Source organism: Cervus canadensis, chromosome 13 (genome assembly GCF_019320065.1).
Source record: "Cervus canadensis isolate Bull #8, Minnesota chromosome 13, ASM1932006v1, whole genome shotgun sequence".
Lineage (NCBI taxonomy): Eukaryota > Metazoa > Chordata > Mammalia > Artiodactyla > Cervidae > Cervus > Cervus canadensis.
Genome location: NC_057398.1, coordinates 44,347,369 through 44,359,482, shown reverse-complemented (window position 1 = coordinate 44,359,482; position 12,114 = coordinate 44,347,369). Strand labels below are relative to the sequence as shown.

Below are 12,114 nucleotides of genomic sequence, written 5' to 3'. Positions count from 1 at the left end.
TGAAGAGTCCACAAAGGCTATATGTGAACCCATCAAACCTGACACAGATTTTGCAAAAGGTAGGAACTGAGGAAATAAGGTGATCCAGGCTACATTGCCTGTAATCATGGTAACATGGCAGTAGGAGAACCTTCCTCTGGAATGTGCAATAGAAAATTCCTAGGTGGTAGATTTAGGCCTGTGTACCATTGATCTCAAGGGTTCTACCAAAAAACCAAAATAGATTAGAATATTCAGGGCTGGAAGGGACCTTAGAGATCACTTAGTTTATCACTTCTTTCTCAACCTGTGCGTATGTGCGCATGCTCAGTCATGTCCAACTCTTTGTGACCGCATGGATTATGGCCCACCAGGGTCCTCTGTCCATGGGATTTTCCAGGCAAGAAATGGGAAAAACCAACTCTCATTATTTCTCCAAACCAAATTTGAACACTTACAGTTTTGAAACTATAATAATATCTCCATTTTTAGGTATCATCTCATTTTTCCTCTCTGCCTCTTCTCTCCTTCAAACACACATGATTCCACAACTGTAAGACATTCTGGAAAGATTCCATTCAGTTTTGAAAATGTTCAACGTTTTTCAATGTGAAGGAGACCTGAGGTCCTAACCTTAATTGTGTCTTCTACGAACTCAGTCATAGTTTAAGCCTCATCTGAGCACTTGCCCATTTTAGCAGATTCCTGAAGCCACTCCTGATGTCACTCACCTCTCTTAGCACCCCCATCCCCATTCAAGCTGAACTGGAGTGCTGCTTTTGGATCACACTAGAATTGAAATTCAGGACTCATGGTTTGCAGTTGTGATTTTTTTTTTTTTGAGTTGCTTATTAAAAGAGCTTGTAGACATAGGTGTTTAGATGGAAACTATTTGTTCTTTTTTAGCAAAACCTTTTTTTGACCTTTGGAAATCCCCAGTCAATTCAGCTAGTCATTGACATGGGCCTGCTGCTTCTTATAATATATGCAGCATGTAGGAAATCAGTTCATTGGCATGCTTGACAGAAAGCACCCTGAGGCATAGTTAAAATGCCAGTGCACCCTGATGAATAAGATGATGAGAATTAAACAACTTCTGGCCTTCACCCTGTTAAAAGAATGAATTTTATGTTCATTTTATAGCTTAAAAGTGTTAATTATAGACCTGAATGAGCATGTTCACTTTTTCTCTTGTTGCCTATATGGATTTGAGACCAAAAATAGCTTCAGCTATATGAAGTAACAAGATTGTGGTTTTAATAACTCAATATGAGGTCTATTGCTGTTTCTTGGATAAGAAACCTTTTAGTGTTTGAACAAAACCAAAAATGTTCTCTATATTCACCTGGTTTATTTATTTATTTATTGTCTTACAGAAATTCTTTGATCTGGAAAGAGAGAATGCTTGCATTACAAAAGAACAAAGGAATCACACCTTCCCTAGATTAAACCGCAACAAGTATATGGTGACGGATGGCGCAGCTTATATTGGTAGGTGTCAGGGCTGTGAGGTTCCTCAGCGGATCATGCAGGTTAGTGGTAACCCAGCTGCACTCTGCTGTACCCCATGGTGAGGAAGCCCCTGCCAGTGAATGGGGGGGCCCCAAGGTCAGGAAACAGGAGAGGGAGGGCAATGAGCTCTTCAACCAAACATCTTATCTATGGCTTGGTTCATAGACCAGGACACCATACAGGATGTCTTCTCATAAGTGTTTTGCATAAATTCCATGATCTATTTGTCTTATTTTGTGCTTCGTCACTCAGCTGTGTCCAACTCATTGTGACTCCATGGACTGTAGTCCACCAGGCTCCTCTGTCCATGGGATTCTCCAGGCAAGAATACTGGAGTGGGTTGCCATGCCCTTCTCCAGGGGATCTTCCCCACCCAGAAAATGAGCTGGGATCTCCTGTATTGCAGGCAGATTATTTACCAGCTGAACTACCAGGGAAGCCCTATAGGCGGGAAATTGGATGGTTCATCAAAGGCCAGTCCTGGCACTAGAATGAACCCAGAGCTCATTTCCTACCCACCGTACCACAGCCAATCTGTCATGAGTAATGGGGAAGCAGACCATTGAAATTTGATGTCCAAATGAACACTGTCTGTGCAATAATCCTACACCTGCCGTTTTTTTAAATAGCTAACTTTGGACAATTTACTTAAGCTCTCTAAAACCTCAGTTCTCTCATCTGTAAAAGGGGGTTGACTAGTTTCTGCCTCATAGGATGATGTTTAATTAGGATAATATGTACAAAACACCTTGCGCAATTAAAGCACCCAACACATAGATGATACCTGATTCATGTTAGCTATTATTATAAGGTAATAAAGCTCCAGACACAGAAACAATATGTTATTGGTTTATTATTTACTAAGGGATCAAATCTATTCTACTTTCCCATGGCGTGTATGGGTCCAGGGTAACCTCTTTACTCATTCTGTCCCAAGCAGGGTAGAAGTTATTATTTATAAAATGAAGGGGCATAGATCACAAAATAGCTGGATGGTTGTTACAATGTCCAAATGAAGTAGCAGAGTCAAAGCAGAAAAGAAAAGCACAGGTGTGGAATGAAGGAATATGAAATTTGCATTATTTTTTCCAAATTCTATGCCCTTTTAACTTTGTAAAGCACCTTACTTTGATTCTCTTAACATTGTCAATAGGGAAGGCAGCTTTACTCACCTACAGTTTAGAAATAAGGAAATTGGGCCATAAAATATGAAATGAATTAAACATACAGATGTAAGGGGGAAGACTTTAGAGCTAAGTTTCAGATGCCGGGCATCCAGACCCCTCACCCCCTGTAGCCCTTCGGAAGTCACTGTCGTCGGCCCGTGGAGACACTACCTCCTGTGTCAGTGTAGAGATGGTCTGTCTTTTCCCATTTTGAATAGTTGTGTGTCTTATTAGTAGAATAGAGTATTGAAATTTTTAAAAATCTCTATCATTCCAGTTCTAGAATGTAAGAACATTGTTTTATTCATGTTGTCCCTCTCAGTGACACAAGGTGTGATAATTTAGATTTTCTCATGTTCATCAATGCATGGAGAATACAATGAAATGAGCTTCTTTTTAAACAAGTGACAAAAGCAGACTCAAATATGTTTAGTCCAAAGTGGGAACCTCTGGTTCAATATTGGGAAACAGGAAACACAGGGATGGATTAAGTTTTGGGCACAGTGGGATATAAGAACTCAAATCTGAATATTTTACCTGCAGAGTTTATTTAAAGTAAATTGTTGTATGCACACTCAGCAGCGACATGTGCTTATATCCAAATGCTCTTTATAATGAATTAAGTAAGTGTGTTGGAGTCAGACAAATCTCTGATTTCAAGCCCTGACACAAGATAGAAGATTTGATAGAGTCACGCAATCTGAGTCTCTGCAAAGCCTCTGTTTCCTTATCTTTAAATAAGGGGGATAATAACACCCACCCTTTGGTGGTGGTATGAGGATTGAATGAGATAATATATGAAAAGCTCCCAACACTGTCACTGCTCTGTCTACCAGATTCTTAGCAAAGACTGATTCCTGACTCTCTCCCTTGTTTCCCTGTAATGCATTTTTAAAATAGACTTTGGTTTTTGTTTAAGTTTTAGGTTCACACCAAAATTGTGCAGAAGGCACAGAGATTTCCTATATACCCGCCATCCCTACATGTGCACAGTGTCCCCCATTGCCAACATCCCTCACCAGAGTGGTGCATTTGTCACAACTGATGAACTTATATTGACACATCATTATCACCCAATGTTCATCATTTACATTAGGGTTCTCTCTTTGTGTTGTACATTCTGTGGGTTTCAACAAATTATAAAGACATGTATCTGCCATTATAGTATTATATAGAGTAGTTTCACTGTAATCCTATGTGCTCCACCTATTCATTTCTACCCCATCCTGGCAACCACTGATTTTTTTTTTTAACTATCTTCATAGTGTTGTCTTTTTCAAAATATATAGTTGCAATCATGTAGTGTGTCACCTTTTACAATTGGCTTCTTTCACTTAGTGATATGCATTTAAGGTGCTTCCATGTCATTTCATGGCTTGATAACTCATTTCTTTTTACAGCTGAATAATATTCCATTTTATGTTACCTTCTCTGGAGAAGGGAATGGCAACCCACTCCAGTATTCTTGCCTGGAAAATCCCATGGACAAGGAGCCTGGTGGGCTATAGTCCAGAGGGTCACAAAGAGTCGGACATGACTGAGTGATAAACACACGTTACCTTCTAGGAGTTTTATAATTGTTCATTTTACATTTAGGTATGATCGCATTTTGAGTTACATTTTGTGAAGGGTATAAAATCTGTGTCTAGACTTTTTTTTTACATGTGGCTGCTTCTAACATCATTTGTTGAAAACACTGTTTTTGCTCTATTGTATCACCTTTGCTCCTTCATCATGGTTGGTTGACTCTATTTATGTGGGTGTATTTTGGGGTTCTTTATTATAATACATTTTTAAATGAGTACATTTTACACATAGCATCTTCAATTCAGTACAGTTTAGTTCAGTCGCTTAGTTGTGTCTGACTCTTTGCGACCCCATGAACTGCAGCACGCCAGGCCTCCCTGTCCATCACCAACTCCCAGAGTTTACCCAAATTCATGTCCATTGAGTCGGTGATGCCATCCAACCATCTCATCCTCTGTCGTCCCCTTCTCCTCCTGCCCTCAATCTTTCCCAGCATCAGGGTCTTTTCAAATGAGTCAGCTCTTGGCATCAGGTGGCCAAAGTATTGGAGTTTCAGCTTCAACTTCAGTCCTACCAATGAACACCCAGGACTGATCTCCTTTAGGATGGACTGGTTGGATCTCCTTGCAGTCCAAGGGAATCTCAAGTCTTCTCCAACACCACATAGCATCTTAGCAAAACTTTAATTCCCTAGAATGAAGCATAGTTCTAATGTAACAATAGTTGAAGAGCATAAAGAGGGGAAATTCATTAATAATTTAAATAATTATCAGCATATTCTGAAAATCTCTTAGAAGTCACTCAGATACCTCTGAGAATGCTGAATAAAGAAAAATCCACACAAGACCTTGCATGGAATTATAGTTCCATTAAATGCTCTGAAGACTTACAGAAGACTCCCCAGACAGTATCATGTCTCTACTTTAAATTCTCCAGAGTATATTTGAGTCAAGCTTGGCAAAGCTGTTGGAAAGATGGTTTGATTATTTACATATTATATCCTGTGAGTTCATTTGTACCCTCACAGGGTATTCCTGAGGGTAGTTCCCCAACTCTCTTGGCATTTGGGGCCTCAATATGCATTCTAGAAGCTGAAATGGCAGTCTCAAAAAGAGCTGGGTAAAACCACTTCCAAACTGAAAAATTATTGAAGCATGTATGTGATTTTGAAGTTTAACCCAGCCATTAGGAAATGAAAGGTAGGAAAACAATCACCTAGTGTAGGAATGCCCTGTAGACCTTTAGGGCTGTGATTCCTGAAAACAGACTAATTAAAACTTTTGAGAATCAATAAAGATGCAGAATCTTGGCCCCATCCTTTGTATTAAAGGAAAAAAGCTGAATTTTGCAGAATGAGACTTCAAAGTCTTGTCACTTCTCTCCCATCATCTTTGCCCCCAAAGCATATGCAAGTTTTCTTTCAGACAGTGAGATATGCAGATGAATGGAGCAGAGATCTCAGTGTGGCCTGATACACCAACCCTGGGAGCTGACGAAGTCTAGGGTGAAGAGCACAGTTAGCACAAAGCAAGTACGCCTTTCAAATCAGAGGTGACATGAAACGGAAGTTAAGTGTGGGCTGTGGAGTCAGACCTGGCTTTTGAACCTCAACTGTGGAATCTTTTGACTTCCACCTTGGACAGATTACTAAATTTTCTGTGCCTTAATTTACTCATCAATACAGTGAAGTTAATATTGTCACCTCACAGGACTGCAGTGAATATCAAATGAGATAATGTTATGAGATAACAAATTACTGCCCTTGGTCTAATGCCTGGCACTTAAGTCATAAGATGAGATTTTAGTGTCTTCTCAAGAAGTCCTTGAAAAGTGTGCAAGAATGCTAGAGTCTCGTTTATAGAATGACGAGAAGGTGCCATCTACCAACGGGTTCCAGAATAACTCTCAGCCTAGAGTAGCTACTGATCCTCTGCTTAGAGGTTGAGGCCTATGTTCACCTGGCCCTGAGCATTTGCACAAAACTTAAGCCCCTGAGCATGGTCTGAGAGCACATGGTCCAAAACACATCAACAGCAAAAGGAGTCTCTGTGCACACTCTAACACAGTCTTACAAACCATTCGGCAAGCAGCTTGCTAATTTATAGCAATAAAATTCAGTCAAAGTTATGTCTTTTTGGAGAAGGAAATGGCAACCCACTCCAGTACTCTTGCCTGGAAAATTCCGTGGGCTACAATCCATGGGGTCGCAAAGAGTCGGACATGACTGAGCGACTTCACTTTCATTTCTGTCTTTTTTAAAAAATATTCATTTATTTATTTTTGGGTGCACTGGGTCTTCATTGCCATGCATGGGCTTTGTCTAATTGCGGAGAGTGGGGGCTAACCTCTGGCTGTGGTACGTGGGCTTCTCATTGCGGTGGCCTCTCTTGTTGTGGATCATGGGCTTTTGGACATGTGGGCATTGGTAATTACTGCAGGGCGTCTCAGTAGCTGTAGCCCACAGGCTTAGTTGCCCCATGGCATGTGGGATCTTCCTGGACCAGGGATCGAACCAGTGTCCCTTGCATTGCAAGGCAGATTCTTAACCACTGGACCACTAAGGAAGCCCCCAAAGGTATGTCTATCATGAAGCTATTGACAGCATCATTGTAGTGTTTGTGTGGGGTGGAGTGAGATATTAAGAGAGAGAGAGAGGAGTTCCTTCTCCATGCTGATAATATTTGATTTAGAGGAATAAACTTAAGGGGCAAATGAAGGAGGAAGGAATCACCTTCCAGTATTCCAGGCAGTGCCATACAGAAAAGGGAGTTGATATGTGAAGGAGCTCCAGGGAGGGGAGGGGCCAAAGAATGAGAACTGTAGAGGAACAGATATTGACTCTCTCTCTGGGTGTCCCTTCTCCCAGAAGCTTCTCCCACAGATGACTGCAGGGCCTTAGGTCAAGGACACCCAGGGACCATGATCTCAGCATCTTTCAACCAATGCTCCTGCAAGATGCCTGAGAAGCCACTGAGGAAACGGAAAGTCAACCTGTGTATTTAAAAGCTTTCAGTTCACTTATGGAACCAGCTCTGAACCAAAGAGGACAGTGGTAATTTATGAAATAACTTTGTCAGTTTTGACATGGCTTAATTTTTACTGGTGAGAATGATGCTTTGTTTATGGTATTGAAGATAGCTTATGGGTCTAGCAGACCTGGATATACCACTTAACTATGTGAAGCTGGGCAAATTTATTCACCTCTTTGAGCCTTCAAACTGTGGTACTGGAGAAGACTCTTCAGAGTCCCTTGGACTACAAGGAGATCAAATCAGTTGATGCTAAAGAAAACCAACCCTGAATATTCATTGGAAGGACTGATAGTAAAGCTGAAGTTCTAATACTTTAGCCACCTGATGCGAAGAGCTGACTCACTGGAAAAGACCCTGATGCTGGGAAAGATTGAAGGCAACAGGAGAAGGGGGGCAGCAGAGGATGCGGTGGTTAGACAGCATCATCGACTCAACGGACATGAATTTGAGCAAAGTCTGGGGGGTAGTGAAGGACAGGTGTGCTGCAGTCCATGGGGTCACAAAGAGTTGGACACGACTGAATTACTTTCACTTTCAGCTTCTTTCAAGATTAGTCTGTTGACTTCCTAACCCCAGTACCTCAGAATATGACTTTATTTGGAGACAGCATCCTTACAGAGAATATCAAGTTAAGGTGAGGCTCATTAGAGGGGCTTCTCATCTAGTTTGACTAGTGTCCTTATGCAAGAGGAAAATTTGGACACAGAGATATGTGCAGAAGGGAGACAATGTAAGGAGACACAGGGAGGAGATGGCCATCTACAAGCCAAGGAGAGAGGCCTGGAACAGACCCTGCTTTCACACCTTCAGAAGGAACCAACCTGCCAACATGTTGACCTTGAACTTTCAGCCTCCAGAACTGTGGACATTTAGCTTCCAGGTCTGTTCTACTTTGTTACAGCAGACCTTGTAAACTAACGCACCACCTATACCAGCAGTCACTCTGGGGCACCTGCTGTTGCAGCAACCTCCCTGATTCCTGGGCTAAGAAGCCTGATTCTGGGACTGGAAATTGACTCACAGCCTTTTCTTTGATGTGAAAGCTTCTGAACATTGTAATTAGCGTCTCTCATTTGTACATATGGATTAGATGTGTCTCTTTGAGAAGGTAGTAATTGTTCACAGAATGTTTAAGTGTATTCCTATATATTTTAAATGTTGTTATATTTAGTGTACCTTGTGAATGTCAATAAGAAATAACATTTACCAAAAAAAGAACATCAAATTTCCTGTTTCGAGTTTCAAGTTGAGCAAAGCTGAAGAAAATGCCAAAATAATATGCAAATATTAATATGCCATATGTAAGCCTTCTTGGATTATTTTATGAGCTGTCAACACAATTCAGTCTCCCTGTCACTATTCCCGGGTGGGTTTTTTTGTTTGTTTGTTTTTTGTTTTTTTTTTAATAGAATCTGCTCTCTATTTCTTTAAATGGAGAATATTCCCCAGTGGAATATTAACTCTTCACCATCATTTCCTTTGTCTTTTGCAGGAAATTTTGACTGGGTGGGGAATGACTTCACCCAGAATGCTGGCACAGGCCTTGTTATCAACCAGGCAGACGTGAGGAACAACACAAGCATCATTAAGCAACTCAAGGATGTGTTTGAGAGGGACTGGTACTCGCCCTATGCCAGAACCTTGCAGCCCACCAAGCAACCCAACTGCTCAAGCCTCTTCAGACTCAGACTCCCGTCAAACAAGACTGCCATGTCCAACGCAAGTGGGAAGGACCCCTAGAGTGTGCAGTCTGAATGAACAAACTTACGGGACATCTTGTATTTCACATTTATATATATATATACATATATATATATACAAAAAAAAAGACTTGAGGAGAGAAAAACAATTTAATATGTCTTTTTTAGGGGAAAAAGCACACACAAAAATATTCTCTGAATGACATGTAATAACTAACAATATCTTAGCCGCGTGTACACTAAACTTAAGACTTTTGTATTTGTTACTTCTGACAGAGAATGTCATTTTGGCTTGGAGGTTAGTTTTTACGTTTGCATACAAATTTTAAGACTTTGATGCCTCTTCCTTTCTAGTTTTAGAACTTTTTCTGCTGACCACCTGGTCCGTTCTTAAGAAGCTTAGCATGAGGTAAGCTCTTTAACACCATCCTGAGAACTGCTGACGTAGAGGAGCGTGAGGATTTTGTCCAGGAGAAGGGACTGATCAAGCCAAGTATTTGTCCTTGGAAACCATTTCCAAGACCTCTATGGTCATGTAAGCATGAACAGCTTACATCTCATGCTCATCTTCAACACACTTGAAAAATACCCTTTTTACCTCCTTCTGCATTTTTTCCAATACCATAGCTTTTATTTTCTATCATTTTCTCTTCTCACAAAATATTATATAGCACCCCTATATTCACCTAAATATTAGTTCCAAGTATGATTGTATCTTTTGAAAATGTATGACTTGTTCAGAGTGAATGCAAAATGTAAAAAGCAGTCTTTAATTTTCACCTTTCAACTGCACTTTTCCCTACCAAATTGATATTTTAAAACCACAGCCAACAATGTATATCCTTTCTCTCAAGCTCAGAAAAATTATGTAGCCACCTGCTAATATCCAGCAAGCTATTCAGTCTGCATTATAAGAATAAAGTAGTTTTTCACATTTTTGTTTAGTTTATGGTGTTTAAAAGTAGATTTTAATTTCTTTATAATCCTTTGCTGTTAAGAGTATGCCAGCAAACATTTATAGAGCTATTTAATATATCTTCTGCTATTTAATATACCAAATGCTTTTCAGAGAAATGCAATTTAAATACTGTGCTTAACATATTTTACTAAGAAACAAAAATATTGGATTATTGTTCTATTATGTCCTTGTGTTGTTGTTTTATATCTATAGAATGTGTGCGCTCAGTCATGTCCAACTCTGTTCAACCCGATGGACTGTAGCCCACCAGGCTCCTCTGTCCATGGAATTTTCCAGGCAAGAATACTGGAGTGGGCTGCCATTTCCTACTGCAGGGGATTTTCCTGATCCAGGAATCGAACCCATGTCTCTTGCATCTCCTGCACTGGCAGACAGATTCTTTACCACTGTGCCACCTGGGAAGCCCATAACTATATGATATATAACCCTATGTTAATGGAGACTGTTGCACTAGAGATAGGCGTGGCCTATTCAGAGCCCAGAGCAGGTGCCCTTCAGGACGTCTAGTCTTAATGCTGCTCCTGACCCTCCCTGGCCTGGGAACAGAGTCCTGCACTTCTTGGTCTTGGGTTTCTATTGATAACGTAGGGACATTAATAATCACCTACCTCGCAAAGATGTTGTCACAGTAGAAAATGTTTTTAACTTATTTTGAAATCAAAAGAACCTATATAAATGCTGAGCATTATGAAGTATAATGTTTGTGGTATCCTGATGTAATCAATAACAGGTTCTCCCAGAAAACCTACAAGAGAAAACAAATCACAGCTTCCACTTACAAATATGGGTGAACACAGCAATGCAAAATCCCTGCTGGAGATCTGGATTGTCATCATTCTGGTGGAATGTTTTGTCAGATCACTTTGGCATAAATAACATCAACATTAAACTAGACGGTGTGCTTGGAATTCTTCTTTAGGACTAGCCTCTGCTTGTGCTTTTAGAGCAAGAAAAAGCAATCTCTCTCTTTTTTTTATTTTTAGAGGCTTGATTCTAATAGGTCAGAAAGAGTGATGTAGGAATTCACAAATCTTGTCCAGTGGGTTTACTTGGTGGAAAATGTCCATTGTTGGTCATCTAGTGATCACATAACTTCCTTTCTTGTTGCCAAGTGTTGCCCTACTTGATATTTAACCAGGCTGTGAAGAGAGCTGGGAAAGAGATGTATTTTTAAGAATAACATGTTTTAATGAATTACTATGGGATTCTTTTTATTATTATTTTTATTTATTTTTGGTTGCACTGAGTCTTTGTTGCTGAATGCGACTTTTTCTCTAGTTGCGGCAAGCCGGGGCTACTCTTTGTTGTGGTGCACCAGCTTCCCATTGTGGAGCTTCTCTTGTTGTGAGCACAGCCTCCAGGCACACATGCTTCAGTAGTTGCAGCTTGTGAGCTCGAGAGTGTGGGCTCAGGAGCTGTAGCACATGGGCTTTAGGCTTTGCCTGGCATGTGGAATCTTCCTGGACCAGGGATTGAAACTGTGTCCCCTGCATTGGCAGGAGGATTCTTATCCACTGTATCACCAGGGAAGTCCCGACTAGGGAATTCTTAATGAAATTCTGCACCAATAATGGCCAGTCCTTAAAACTGAAAATATTTACCTTGCATCCATATCCATATAAACAAGAATATGCCTATCCTTAAGTAGGGAGTTATCCAGTCAGTCATCTCAGTAAAGTAAAGGTAGTTTTAATGACGATTAAAAAGAGAACACAAAAGAAAGTAAGCAGAGTTGACATAGAGACAAACAAACATGACAATTGCACTCCTAGGTGAGGAAAATCAACCTGGGCTGACTTTGGAAAGGACATCCAAAGACCGAAAACCTGGATGCTTACGTGTTCATTCTCAAGTTGTTTTCTGGAGTATTTGTCACAGTCATGAGACAAGCATCAGTTCAGTCACTGAGTCATGGCATGGACTGCAGCACGCCAGGCCTCCCTGCCCATCACCAACTCCCAGAGCCCACTCAAACTCATGTCCATTGCGTCGGTGATGCCATCCAACCATCTCATCCTCTGTCATCTGCTTCTCCTCCCGCTTTCAATCTTTCCCAGCATCAGGGTCTTTTCCAATGAGTCAGTTCTTCACAGCAGGTGGCCAAAGTATTGGAGTTTCAGCTTCAGCATCAGTCCTTCCAATGAATATTCAGGACTGATTTCCTTTAGGATGGACTGGTTGGATCTTCTTGAAGCCCAAGGGACTCTCAAGAGTCTTCT

The 12,114-nt window shown here is 40.7% G+C and overlaps 1 protein-coding gene across 5 annotated transcripts in view; it reads left to right on the top strand.

Annotated features, from left to right (window-relative positions):
* The window catches only part of PLD5 (phospholipase D family member 5), a 380,018-nt gene extending 369,229 nt beyond the window's left edge, over positions 1-10,789 (top strand). For all 5 annotated transcript variants that reach the window (XM_043486037.1, XM_043486040.1, XM_043486038.1 and 2 more), the window contains 2 exons: positions 1,356-1,470; positions 8,709-10,789. In XM_043486037.1, the coding sequence (XP_043341972.1) occupies positions 1,356-1,470; positions 8,709-8,956 (363 nt within the window). In that variant the 3' untranslated portion in view covers positions 8,957-10,789. The remainder of the gene's footprint in view (positions 1-1,355; positions 1,471-8,708) is intronic.
* The last annotated feature ends 1,325 nt before the right edge of the window (positions 10,790-12,114 follow it).